The sequence below is a fragment of the Myotis lucifugus genome, unplaced genomic scaffold, assembly GCF_000147115.1.
Source record: "Myotis lucifugus unplaced genomic scaffold, Myoluc2.0 scaffold_342, whole genome shotgun sequence".
Lineage (NCBI taxonomy): Eukaryota > Metazoa > Chordata > Mammalia > Chiroptera > Vespertilionidae > Myotis > Myotis lucifugus.
The window spans coordinates 804456-818284 of NW_005871390.1; the positions used below are offsets into that span (position 1 = coordinate 804456).

Consider the following 13829-nt stretch of genomic DNA (forward strand, 5'->3'; position numbering starts at 1 on the left):
CCCCCTACTGGGGATGTGCCCACAACCAAGGTACATGCCCTTGACCGGAATCGAACCTGGGACTCTTCAGTCCGCAGGCCGACGCTCTATCCGCTGAGCCAAACCGGTCAGGGCACAAACCTCAGGTTTTTAAAAAATTTTACAAGAGGAGGAGTCGGGGCAGAAATGATGGATGAGGAATAAGGGGCTGCAGGCGTCCCCGGGGGGAGCTGCCTGGCTCCAGCCCCAAAGCTGACCCTGCATCAGGGGACGTTTGTGGAGAGGGAGTGAATGGTGAAAAGTTAGAGGTGGAACTTCAGGAGCACCATGCTGTTTCCAGGCTGCGCCCCTGTGCTAACTCCTTTCCTGCTGATGACGACCCGGGAGCTGGATCCTGCTGTGGTCCCATTTACAGGTGGGCGGAGCGCCGGAGGTTGCAGGGAGAGGCAGGTGCCGAGAAGGGCAGGTGGGACTTGCTGTCGGGAACCCCCTGCCCCATGCTTCGCCCGGGGGCAGAGCCAGCAATGGGGGGAACGGAGAAGTGAGGCGCAGTCCACCACTGAGCCTGGAGCTGGTGGCTCCCTCCCCCAGGGCTGGGGGTGGGTCTCCTCGGACAGAGGCCCATCACCGTTCCGGTCTCTGGGGGCTCTGGGGAAAGGCAGGCAGTCCTGAGTGCTGGATGTCATACGAGTACACATTTCATTCTCTCTCGCACCTCCACCTGATAGATGAGAAACTGAGGCACGGAGTCGGGGTCAGGGCTCAGACGCTGCTGGCCTCTGAAAGCCTGTGCCCCTTCTGGAAGGAGCTGGGCCAACTCAGAGCAGTCAGCAGAAGCATGGCCAAGAGCAGCCTCTCACTTGCCTCCCTCCCCATGTTACTCTCTGGGCCTCAGTTTCCCCATTTGAGCATGGTGGGGGGGAAGGTTTCTGTTCTGCTCTGCAAAATAGGAACATGTCAGGGGCTTTGGAGTGCTCCTCCGTGCCTGATTTCAAAGAAGCCAGAAAGTGGGGGGCCTGGGCCTCGTTTTTCCTAGTCCTTCTGCAGCAAAAGCAGGAGAAACGATTGCCTCGTGTGCCTCAGTTTCCCCATGCATGGGGTCTACTGAGTCCCTAGTTCAAGCCAGGTACAGATTCAGGATTTTCTAAACCCTGGCTTATTCTTTTTTTTTTTAATATATTTTTATTGATTTTTAGAAAGGAAGGGAGAGGGATAGAGATAGAAACATCCATGATGAGAGAGAATCATTGATCGGCTGCCTCCTGCACGCCCCCTACTGGGGATCAAGCCCACAACCCAGGCATGTGCCCTTGGCCGGAATCGAACCTGGGACCCTTCAGTCCGCAGGCCGACGCTCCATCCACTGAGCCAAACCGGCCAGGGCGACCCTGGCTTGTTCTTGAGGTGGGGGTGGGGGGAAGGAAAGTCAGATGATTCGATTTTTTTTTTTTTTGAAAAGAGAGATTTCAATTATTCAGTGTTCTTGGTTTTTCAATAATGGATACAGAAGTATAAGCCAGGGCCTCTTCCCACAGAATTGACATTGTGAATAGAAAACAAGACAGACACTACATAACAAAGGCAAATAATTCCTGGAGATAAATATATGTGTTTTGCAAAATACACATTTTCATAGAAATGCATAACTAAATAGTGACTCCATGGTGTTTCAGTTATATCACGAAGGGCTGTGGGGTGTCCGGGTGTAAAATAAATCCCATTACCAGATAAAACACTAGTGGCCCATCGAGCTAAACAGCATCTCCAGAGGCATCAAAAGAAGTGGTAGGGCCGAAACTGGTTTGGCTCAGTGGATAGAGCATCGGCCTGCGGACTCAAAGGTCCCAGGTTCGATTCCGGTCAAGGGCATGTACCTGGGTTGCGGGCACATCCCCAGTAGGGAGTGTGCAGGAGGCAGCTGATTGATGTTTCTCTCTCATCGATGTTTCTAACTCTCTATCTCTCTTCCTTCTTCTCTGTAAAAAATCAATAAAATATATTTAAAAAAAAAAAGAAGTGGTAGGGAAAGCAGAGGGACATGTCAGACACTTTAACTTATAACTGTATCCAGCCCAGCTGGAGTGGCTCGGTTGGTTGAGCGTTGGCCTGTGCCCTGAAAGGTTGCCGGTTTGATTCCCGGTCAGGGCACATGCTTGGGTTGCAGGTTCAATCCCTGGAAGGCAGCCGATGGATCTCCCTCTCTCTCTCTCTCTCTCCCCTCTCCCTTCCTCTCTCTAAGAATGTCCTGCAGTGGGGATTACAAAAACAAACAAGCACAAAAACTTTATAAGTGTATCCAAAGTTTGAAAACACCACGAGGAAGCTTAGGAACCCCAGCAGTCAGTGAATGGGCTCCTAAATGTCCGTTACACCTACAGGCTTCAGATGCAGCCGCTCAGACTCCGCCTCTGAGCGGGATATACAAGAAGTTCATGTCTCCCTGTGTTGGCTTCCTCTTCCTTAGCCTTTTCTTTTTGTATCTTCAATCACCTCTGTCAAAGAATAACTATAAGTAATTGTGAAGTGTTAAATTCTGACAGCAAAGCAAAATTAGAGCTAGTCCTAGCTGGTTTTGCTCAGTGGATAGAGCGTCGGCCTGCAGACTGAAGGGTCCCAGGTTCGATTCCGGCCAAGGGCACATGCCTGGGTTGTGGGCACATCCCCAGTAGGGGGCGTGCAGGAGGCAGAATCAGTGATTCCCTCATCATTGATGTTTCTATCTCTCTCTCCCTCTCCCTTCCTCTCTAAAATCAATAAAATATATATTTTTTAAAATTAGAGTTAAAGGCAAATGTTTAACCAAACGTGTTTAAGCACAAGCCAGTGAATGAAGAACTTTAAGTTCCAAGAGCCAAATATTCTGCATTTCTGAGAAATCCGTTTGTCATTGCACTTGGTTTCCACAAACCAAGTGGGTGTACATTTAAAAAATATATTTTATATGTTTTATTGATTTCAGAGAGAGGAAGGGAGAGGGAGAGATAGAAACATCAATGATGAAAAAGAATCATTGATCGGCTGCCTCCTGCACGCCCCGCACTGGGGATGGAGCCCAGGCAGCATGTGTCACGACCAGGAATCAAACCGTGACCTCCTGGTTCATGGGATGATGCTCAACCTAAGTGGTATACATTTTTGAGTGTTGATTTATCGCTAGAAGACTTGGATTAGGAGACTGAAAGAAAACATTTTGTACCTACGTACATTTTAAAAATCCCATCCAGGAAGAAGGAGCCAGGTGTCAGCTTCCTATGGGGAAACGTTCTCATGGAGGAACTATAAGGCCAAGTCGGTCCGCTTTATTTCTTGTTCTTTAACGGATTCTGTGGTTCCACCTTGTCCCATTCAGGTTCAGAAAGCTTACTCAGTAGTATTGCGACATCCTCTTAAGATGATTTATCTTCTTTTTTAAAAAAAATATTTTTTTATTGATTTCAGAGAGGGAGAGAGAAGGAGAGAAAGATCAATGATGAGAGAGAATCATTGATCAGCTGCCTCTGGCACGCCCCCTACTGGGGATCAAGCCCACAACCTGGGCATGTGCCCTTGGCTGGAATTGAACCCAGGACCCTTCTGTCTGCAGCCGAGGCTCTATCCACTGAACCAAGCCGGCCAGGGCAGCAGTTTATCCTCTAGACAAGCATTGTCAATCAAATCCAAGATCCTTCCATCTCTCTGTACCTCCTGCAGCTTTGATCTTGCCAAGTCGGCACCCAGCCCAGCGGTGCACCCACTACTGCCAGAACCCGGAAGATTCAAATTTTTAATCCTCACTCGAGGATACATTCATTGATTTTAGAGAGAGACAGGTAGGGTGAGAAAGAGAGAGAGAAACATTGATGTGAGAGAAAACCATCGATCGGTTGCCTCCTGTGCAGGCCCTGACCAGGGATCAAACCCCCAACCTTTTGGTGCATAGTTCAGTGTTCCAACCAACTGAGCCACCCAGCCAGGGCCGGGCTCAATTTTTTATTTTTAAATATATTTTTTATTGATTTCAGAGAGGAAGGGAGAGGGAGAAAGAGATAGAAACATCAGTGATGAGAGAGGTAAGGCTGGCTGCTTCCTGCATCTATTGGCTGCCTCCTGCACGCCCCCTCCTGGGGGTGAAGCCTGCAACCCAGGCATGTGCCCTTGAGCTGAATTGAACCCGGGACCCGTCAGTCCACAGGCAGACGCTCTATCCACTGAGCCAAACTGGCTAGGGTGGGCTCAATTTTTTAAAGAAAAATCTAGCTAGTGTGGCCAAGAGAGGGGGAGACACCTTTCTTTGTTGAACACAGAGTGCTGGGGATTTGCATAGGTCGCATAGCAAGTCAGAACAGAGTCAGGCCCCAAGCCCTGACCGGTTTGGCTCAGCGGATAGAGCGTCGGCCTGCGGACTGAAGGGTCCCAGGTTCAGTTCCGTTCAAGGGCATGTACTTTGGTTGCGGGCACATTCCCAATAAGGGGCGTGCAGGAGGCAGCTGATCAATGTTTCTCTCTCATCTATGTTTCTCTCTATTCCTCTCCCTTCCTCTCTGTAAAATATCAATAAAATACATTAAAAAAAAAAAAAAGAACAGAGTCAGGCCCCAATAGGGCAGCACCCACCCAAAGCACAATCCTGGTCTGAAGATCCTGGAATGGGGCAGGGGGGCAGGGGTGGCCCACGCACTGGGCGTTTCTCAGATGGTCCCACAGAAGGGGAAGTTGTTCTCCAGGAAATGAAAGCCACAGAAAAAAGAGCCCTGGTTGGGTTTCTCACTAAACAATCTTTGTTGGGGTTCCTTGCCCTCCCCAAAGGTGGGGGACCTGAAACTTCTCACTCTCCCTAATCTCCTGGGACTACCCACTGCCGCCCACCTGGAGTGACCTTCAGGACTTCGACCTGTCTCCCCGTCCTGCCCCTGCCCTGCTCTCAGCCCTGGACTGTTGACTTCTGGCTCCCACTTCCTGGTGTTTAGTACGCAGGCTGTGCTTCTGCCTGAGACGCCGTTCCTACCTTTGAGGGAGTGTGTGGCTGGTCCCGGAGGCAAAAACGCTCCCGCCCCACCCGGCCTTCTAGGCTAACTGTTTCCAGGTCGCTGCCTGTGACAGATCAGACTGTCCTGGGAGGCCAGGGGCGGCGGCTCTTAGGAGTTTGTTCTCAAGGCCGCCTGCCCAGCAGTCACTTCTGTCCTGAAGGTAGGAGGCTCCGGGAGGAGTGCTGGGGCAGGGAGAGGGCAGAAGCAGCAACTTCTCCAGGTTGGGGTGATCTGGAATCTGGGTGGGGCAGGGCTGGAGGTGGGGCTGCTGTTGGCCTGCAAGGGCTGAGCTCTGGGGATGAGGCCCAAGTACAGGTCCCTGAATATTGTGGCTGGCCCCCAGCTTTCCCCCTGTTGGCCCACCCTTACGGCTGGATAGTCTATCCATGTCACAAAAGCACCAGGTGCTTCCCACCACCCTGAAATATTGATGGGCAACATCCCTGTCTTGCTGATGAAGAAAGGAGCCCAGAGAGGGCAAGAAACCCCCCCAGGATCACACAGCAGGGTTAAGGCTGGGCAAGAGGGCCAAGGTGTGTGAGACTGCCCTGCTTTCGCCGAGGTCCCTGCACATTCACCCACAACCATGAACCGCTCACAGACACCCCATAAATGCCCACTTACACATGCCCCCCACTTACTCAGCAGCATGAGCAGCTCCAAGCTACTCACCAAGACCCCGAGACCCAATGCCCCCACCTTGCTGATTCAGCCCACATTCGACACCCTTGTTGAGCCACCTAAGGGCACCCTGGGCTAGGGGGCGAGAGGGGGGAGCATGTCACCAGATCCCTCCCAGATGGCCAGAGAGAAAGGATAGACTCTCTAATTACCATTGAAGGTACTCTCCGCCTAATGATGGTTTTAAGTCAATTATATTAGCTTTTTTACTACCTTTGTTTAAAAAAAAAAAAAAAAAAAAAGCTGGGCTCACCAGGTTGTAAAACTCTGAGGAAACTGGAGTTCAGAGAGCTGCAGGGGGCTGCTCAAAGCCACACAAGGAAGTGGGGGTGCAGGGGGTCACCTAGCACTGGGCTTCTCTGCCACTGAAGGTCACTCCTCTAAGCCTGTTTCCTCCTCTGTGCACAGGTGTCATCCTACCTCACAAGGCTCAGGGCAGTTGGCTATTAGTGTTATTTCCACTTCAGAGATGGGGACACGGGGCTGAGGGCTGGAGTCCTGTATCTAGGGCCCCATACTCTGTGCATCCTCCCCCCTCCTCCCCCCTCCTCCATCCAGGTCCTCCTCAGCCGACCTCAGCTGACCCACAGCCCCTGCCCCCACCCCTGCCTAAGAAGACCTGAGCTGCCCACCGACAGGCTCCCAGCCCCAGCCCCCACTCCCAGCAGGCAGCATCAGAGGCCCCATTCTGGGTCCCACAGGGTGGACGAGAGTCAAATAGGCAATGACAAGACTGGCCACTTGTCCCCCTGCAGAGCTGCCCTTCTGCTTGATGGACACTGAGCCGGGCCTGTCCTTCCACGACCAGAGGCCTGGCAGCTGGAGGGCTTCTGTGCCATGTGTACTTGGCTCCCGACTCAGGTGCTGGGGGGGCACCCGGCCCTCCCCGCCTGCACTGAGAGCAGAGCGGTAATGCCCTCTACTACCGCATGGTGCGGGTAGATGAGGCCTGGCCTGGCCGCCAAGAGGAGCCCCACCATCACCGCTCCTCCGCCAAGGGCTCTCCAACTTTCCCTCCTAGGCATACCCGCACCTGCTTATTTCACAGCCAACGAATTAACAGTCAGCCCTGGGAACCACGTTTCTCCATCACCTGGGAGACTTGTTAAAACACCCTCCCCACACCACTCAGGGGCCCAGCAATCTGCAATTTTAACTCACTCCCCAGTAGATTCTGGCTAGAAAGCCACTGAGTTTACCAGCCACAGCCAGCTGACAGCCACCACTTTAAATAATAATAACTGTAATAATCATCATCATCAGCTTCCAAAATGTATTGAACACTTCCTCTGTCTTGTGCTGTTCTAAGGCCTTTTAAATGTTTCTTTTTAATGTTTTTATTGATTCTAGAGAGAGAGGAAGGGTGAGAAAGAGAGAGAGAAGCATTGATCGGTTGCCTCCCGCACACACCCCAACCAGGAATCAAACCCGAAACCTGAGTATGTGTCCTGACTGGGAATCAAACCAGCGACCTTTTGGTCCATGGGATGATGCTCAACCACCTGAGCCACACTGGCCAGGGCTGTTCTAAGAACTTTAGACTCATTTACTCATCTAATCCTCACTCTGGCTTTAGGATGCAAGTGTCACCACATTTCATCAGATGTTTGTTTTACCCTGGTTGGTTCCTCAGTGGTTAGAGCACTGGCCTATGCACTGAAGGGTCTCTTCAATTAATGGTGTTTGAAAAATTGGACAGATACATGCAAAAAAATGAAACTAGACCACCAACTTACACCATACACAAAAATAAACTCAAAATAGATAAAGGACTTAAATGTAAGACGGGAAACCATAAAAATACTAGAGGAATCCAAAGGCAACAAAATCTCAGACATATGCCGAAGCAATTTCTTCACCAAAGAGAAAATAAACAAATGGGACTACATCAAAATAAAAAGCTTCTGTACAGCAAAAGAAACCATCAACAAAACAACAAGAAAGCCCACTGCGTGGGAGAACATATTTGCCAATGTTATCACCGATAAGGGTTTAATCTCCAACATTTATAGGGAACTCATACAACTTAACAAAAGGAAGATAAACAATCCAATCAAAAAATGGGCAAAGGACCTAAATAGACAGCTTTCAAAAGAGGACATTCAGAAAGCCAAGAGACATATGAAAACATGCTCCAAGTCACTAATCATCCGAGAAATGCAAATCAAAACAACAATGAGGTACCATCTCACACCTGTCAGAATGGCTATCATCAACAAATCAACAAATGACAAGTGCTGGAGAGGATGTGGAGAAAAGGGAACACTCATGCACTGGTGGTGGGAATGCAGACTGGTGCAGCCACTGTGGAAGACAGTATGGAGTTTCCTCAAAAAACTAAAAATGGAACTCCCATTTGACCCACTGATCCCACTTCTAGGAATATATCCCAAGAAACCAGAAACACCAACCAGAAAGGATATATGCATCCCTATGTTCATAGCAGCACAATTCACCATAGCTAAGATTTGGAAACAGCCTAAATGCCCATCAGCAGAAGAATGGATTAGAAAACTGTGGTACATCTACACAATGGAATACTATGCTGCTGTAAAAAAGAAGGAATTCTTACCATTTGCAACAGCATGGATGGAACTGGAGAGCATTATGCTAAGTGAAATAAGCCAGTCAATGAAAGAAAAATACCACATGATCATTTATGGATAATAAAGACCATTATAAACTGATGAACAAAAATAGAAACAGAGGCAGAGCAGCATTGAACAGACTGTCAAACTACAGTGGGAAGCCTGGGGAGGGTTGGGGGGAGCGATAAGATATGAACCAAAGGACTTGTATGCATGCATATAAGCATAACCAATAGACATAAGACACTGGGGGGTAGGGCAGGCCGGGGGAATGTCAAGGGTGGGGGGGAGGGGGAGACATATGTAATACTCTAATACTTAAAGCAATAAAAAAAAAAAGAAAAAACAATATATAATTATATATGTTTTCCGATGGTTTTAGGCGACACCTGTGAAAGGGTCGTTCAACCCCCAAAGGGGTTGCGACCCACAGGTTGAGAACTGCTCCTCTAGAGGCTCTGTGGTCTGGTGTCTGAGGGTGCACTGCCTGAGAGGTGCCCTAGAGCAGTCCCATGGGAGCACAGAGGCCCACAGACTTCGCCTAAGCCTTGGCCTTGCTGCTGCTGCAGCTGAGCACAGCCCTGGAGCACCTGGAGGCCTGGGCACATTCCTAGCAGAGCTGCAGCCGGGAAACCTGCTGCTGGGATGCCACGGGACTGCTCGGACTCCAGGGCCCTGTGCCTGCTGCTCTGGGTGCCCAGGAACTGCAGCTGGACTGTCTGCTCGGCCCTGTGCCCCCGCGGACCCGGAACACCTGGCATCCCAGGCGCTGCTCTGGGGACCCTGGCCGGAGCTGTGTGGCCGCGGAGCACTGCTGGGCCCTGGCTGCGGGTGTGCCATGCTCTGCTGGTCCTGCACCTAGTGGAGCAGGCCACTGGTGCGGAGGAGCCGAACCTGAAGGACTAGCTGAGCTGTGGATACCTGGCAGAGGCCATGAAGCCCTCACTGGGCCGCGCCCTGGCACTGCTGTGGGACTGACCCTCCGAGAGTGAGTGGCTGTTCCAGGGCCTCTGCACGAGGTAGGCACTCCTTCCAGGGTTGGGGCTGGTGTCAGTGCCTTCAAGAGGGTCTGTGCCCCCTTCCAGAAGGCTAGTGCACCCCTCCTCCAATGCCTGCCCCCTTCTTTTGTTGGGTATTTAGGCCCACGTCCACCCCAAGAAGGCAGGTGTCCCCTTCCAGGGCTGAGGACTAAGGCCAGGGCCAGCGAGGCTTTCTGATGCCAGGGCCACCTGCCCCTCTTCCCGGTGTGGACACCCCCTGCCCGTCAATGTGTGTGGAACTCCTCCCCCCACCGTCCAGCAGAAGCCAGGGTGTCCTAGTGCTGGGGTCTGATAATCCCGGTCTCCACAGCAGCAGAGCACGGACACTCCCTCCAGCACCAGCACAGGTTGAACTGGCCTGCAAGACCCATCAGGGGACCTGAGGGAGTGAATGGGAACTCAGTTTATGCCTCTGAAAATGGACACAGGAGCCCTGAGGGGTCCACCGCTCTTGCCTGGGCCTCCAGTCATGCCTCCTTACTCCTCCTCCCCGAACAGGGTGATCCTGGAGGGACTGTTCCTAACCCCCAGATATGACCAGCTCTGTACCTCCAAACCTTTGGAAACTGGCTCCATCACCCAGGTAGCTGAGTATCCCATCCCAACCCAGCACCTTTCCTCCTGTCAAAGATACCCCTTTGCAGCCTATTTCCCAGCCAAGGCCTGGATATGAATTTCCAGGCAATGCCCAGGTGCAGCCAGCAGGTGGCGCTACGATGCTGCCAATCTTGGGACTAGAGCACCACCTCGCCCCTCCACTGCAGGACCAGTCTCCCCCAGGAGTGCTCCTATTCCAGCATGGCATTGGGAGGCCCTCCCCAGGGGCAACTGGGGTGCACAGGGTCTGCACAGTTGCTAGAGGGGGGCCCACATCCACACACATCCATACTGCCCTGGTTAAATCTCCCACAGGCCACGCCCCCCCCCCAGCTTCAGGCAGAGGCGAGGCCATTCAGGGAAGTGGAAGCCAGCCAGCCTCCAGCCTTGGTCACCCCAGGGAAGGGCACGGGACAGGGGACCTGAAGGTCCAAGGTGTGGGTGAGGTAGGGCATATTGCCATCCAGAGCTGCCTTGCTGCGGTGGCAGCAAAGTAGGGCCCCAGGATCCTGAAACCTGCCATGGAGCTGAGCCACTCAACACATCCCACAGAACCTGGTTGTGGCCAGACAAGAGACTAAGACATTGGCTTCCCATCCTGGGCCTGTTTCCTCTGTCAAGGGAGTTACTCAGCTCAGAATGCATCCATCACACACTTGCAAACAGCCCCAGGCCACACCAGATAACTGAGGCCCCTCCAGGCCAACTTAACACCACTGAGCCCAGACAGATCTTAGATGTCATTTTTATTCAGATTTTTTCAAAGCAATAGAAGGGTAGATTAATACCTATCTTTCCAAGTTAAGACCTAAAACTGTTTCCAAAACTTCAAATAAGAAAACTCCTGCTTGAAGTACAAGGATAATCTGTATCACCTTAAACCAGCAATAAAAAAGTAAAATATAAACTTTTATTTAGAATTAAAGCAAATACTTCAGTATCACAAACACAATATTAAACTTCAAGAAATATACCGCTAATTTGGAGTGAGCATTTATTTGCACAATTACAACATGCGGACAAAACCCAGAAGAGGGGAGCAGGCCTGGCATTTGCACCCCAGTGCAGCAGTTGGTCACACCACCAGCACAAAGCGAGACACACGAAGGGGCTACGATCTGCGATGATCTGACAGTGGTGGCAGAGGTGAGGGTGCAGGTGGTGCAGCTGCTACTCGTCCTCGTCCGAAGACTCTCTCTCAAATGTGTAGGCCATGAAGCAAGCGTCGGGTCTCTTGGGGACAAGGGGATGCCCCGGTCTCACAATCTCAAAGCCCATAAAGCTGAAGGTTCGGAGCAGAGCGGCTGTGGAGGAAAACTGCATCTGAGCCCGCTGGCCTCCAGCTTCTCTGCCCACCCACCTTCACAGATGGCCCCTAACAGAAGCCTCCCAGGGGCTGCAGCAGTAACGGGCAGGGAAGCTCAGCAGGGTCCCGTGAACAGCATGGCCAAGACCTGACAACAGGACCTTAGGCCACAGGTCTCCACCCTGGGTCTCCTTTTATCCCTGCAAGAGCAGCTGGTGATGGTGGTCACCTACCTCTGTCATCACGGTTCTTGTGGAAGCAAATGAAGACATGGTCAGCATGCAGCTGCTCCTCAGCAAACTCGAGAAGAACTGCAAAGCTGAAGTGCAACTGTCAGAATCTGCCCACCCTCATGTGCCCCTCATAAGGGCCAAGCCTGCACCTCCACTTCTCTTAAAGGGCTTGATTGATGGGAGCACAACTTCCAGGTATAGACCTAGAGGCACTGGGGCTGGGTCATTCTGTGTGGAGGTTGAGCATCCCTGATCCCATCCCCTCAATGCCAGGATCAACCCTAAGGGGCACCCCCGGATGTGACCACCAGATGTCCATAAATATGGCCGTGCCCCCTGTGGAGGATCTCCGGAAAACTGCTAGACCACTACTCAAAATAGGGATGGCCGGCCTGACTCTGGACTCTGGTTTCCCTCCTCCCCTAGGAGTGAGGACACGACAGGCTGGCCCTCACCTGTCTTTGCTCCCCTCTGGCAGAGCTCCGCCTGGGATCTCGATGTAGAGGCAGCTACTGCTCAGCACTGCTCTCCAGTTGATGTGTTTGGCATCTGTGAGCCTGGTCTGGACATTGAGAATTCTCGTCTTGTTATTAGACGTTAGTTCCTCTGTTACATTCAGCCTATTATCCTGTGAAAGGAAAGAACCAAGTTCAAACCTTTAGACATCAACCCCCACAGACTGAGTGGCCGATCTTCCTCCTCAATGCCACAGTTTGGTAAACCCAGAAAAGCACCAAATCAACCAGTCACCCAGGCCCCTAGGGGAGGTGGCTCGAGCCAGGGTCAGGGTGGGAGCCCCAGGCTAGGGCGAAACAGTTCACCAAGGGGTACTTTGGCTCAGTAAAGGGCCTGGGCTGCAACCTGTGTGTGTCCCCTGATCCTCAGATTCTGAGAATTCAATAAAATCGTGTAGTTAGAGTCCTAGCACACAGCAGGTGTACAAGAACTCTCCACTGCTCAGAAGCAGGGCTGCAAGTGTGGTGTGGCGTGGCCAGCCCAGCCCACCCGCCCCCCCCTAAGGTCAGAGAGCCCAGAGAGCCAGATACTTACGGAGTAAAATAAATTAGCTGAAAGATTGTGATCCCTCTGACTATTCCCTCGCCCACCTGGGATCTTCAGGGGTGGGTGAGGGACATCAGGAGCACCACTGAGGCCCTGGACCCAGGTTACTACAGCAGTTAAGGGAGACCCTGGAACTGGAGGAAAACGGGCTGGTTAGCGGTGTGGCCTTCACTGACAGGACCCTGAGCTTCAGCCAGACCAAGCTGAAGGCCAAGGCGTCCCGGAGTCCCAGCCAGAGTGGTGCCCACCCGAGATCGCCCTCCCCAGTCCCATGCTTACAACACCGGTCAAGGGGTCAAAATCAACAGCCGCCAGTCAGGGCGGCTCAAAAGCTCCCCCCGCCCCCTACCCTGAAATCGGAGAAACAAGCGGTTACTTAACGGGGCCTTCTTGGGCCATGCTTGGGTTACCAACCCAAAATTCCACTTAGTGCTGTCTTCCGTCCTTGAGTTATCTCAAGACAAAGACAAAGTCTCACTAACCCAATCCTACCTCCCCATCAAGTTTTACTTCCCACTTCTCACTCGGACTTCAGCTTCCCCCTTTCCATTTTGCAGTCTGTAGCAAAAATCGGAAATTCTAGCCCATTCTCAGAAGCCAGCAACATTTTGTGGGTCCACCACCAGCAGGGCGCGCTTAGGGGGAGAGGCCCGCGGAGGCGCCCCTCCCGCTGGACTCGGGATTGCGTCATCTCAGCAGCCTGCCCTGCGCCCCGGGGAGATTTTCACAATCGCGCAGTCGGGAGCGCCAGCAGCCATTTGCTGCGCAGTGTAAACAAGTCCCGAAGTCGCCTCCATTTTGCACGGCTCCCGTCTGTGGCCCCTCAAACCCCTGCCCGCACGCTTCTCGGCTCAGGATCCCCCCGCTGCGGGGCTAGTGGAACCCCGGAGGTGGCGGTGGTGGTGGTGGGTGCCTAAGATCTTACCAACTACAAGTAGCAGACTTCACATCGGACCCCCGGCCCCTGGAAATGGGCACAACTACGTTCAACCAAAACATCTCTAACGAGGGGGCGGCAAGAAGGGCCAGGCCCGTAGCCCGCGGCAGGGCGGTTCGGCAGCCACCGCCACCCACAGAAAAGCCCCCGGCGCCGCCTACGTGGCGCAGCCTCGCTCTGCCTGCCCTCGGGGCCTGGCGCATCCGGACCGATACGCTCTGGGGCCAAAAATGGGGGTCACTAAGAGGACCCCGCTTGTTCGAGCTTTTCCTCCGTCGGAGCGCTCAAGATCCCCCCCGGTCACCGCTAATGGGCCGCGCCTGCAAAGTGCAGATTCACGGGACTCGTGGGCCCGACTCGGCCTCGAATCAACCCGCCCCCCAATCTTTCCCCCCATCCC

At 52.6% G+C, this 13829-nt stretch overlaps 2 protein-coding genes across 2 annotated transcripts in view; one reads left to right on the top strand and one right to left on the bottom strand.

Moving 5' to 3' along the window:
* The first annotated feature begins 306 nt into the window (after positions 1–306).
* On the top strand, positions 307–10779 carry PEAK3 (PEAK family member 3). The gene is given in 4 exon segments (XM_023764680.1): positions 307–394; positions 8801–8854; positions 8857–9040; positions 9076–10779. Coding segments are annotated over 4 exon segments (483 nt in total). The 3' UTR covers positions 9233–10779.
* OAZ1 (ornithine decarboxylase antizyme 1) overlaps positions 10780–13829 on the bottom strand; it is a 3542-nt gene continuing 492 nt past the window's right edge. The window contains 5 exon segments of the mRNA NM_001289891.2: positions 10780–10953; positions 11020–11195; positions 11431–11516; positions 11886–12058; positions 12481–12626. Of these exon segments, the coding sequence (NP_001276820.1) occupies positions 11062–11195; positions 11431–11516; positions 11886–12058; positions 12481–12567; positions 12569–12626 (538 nt within the window). The 3' untranslated portion in view covers positions 10780–10953; positions 11020–11061.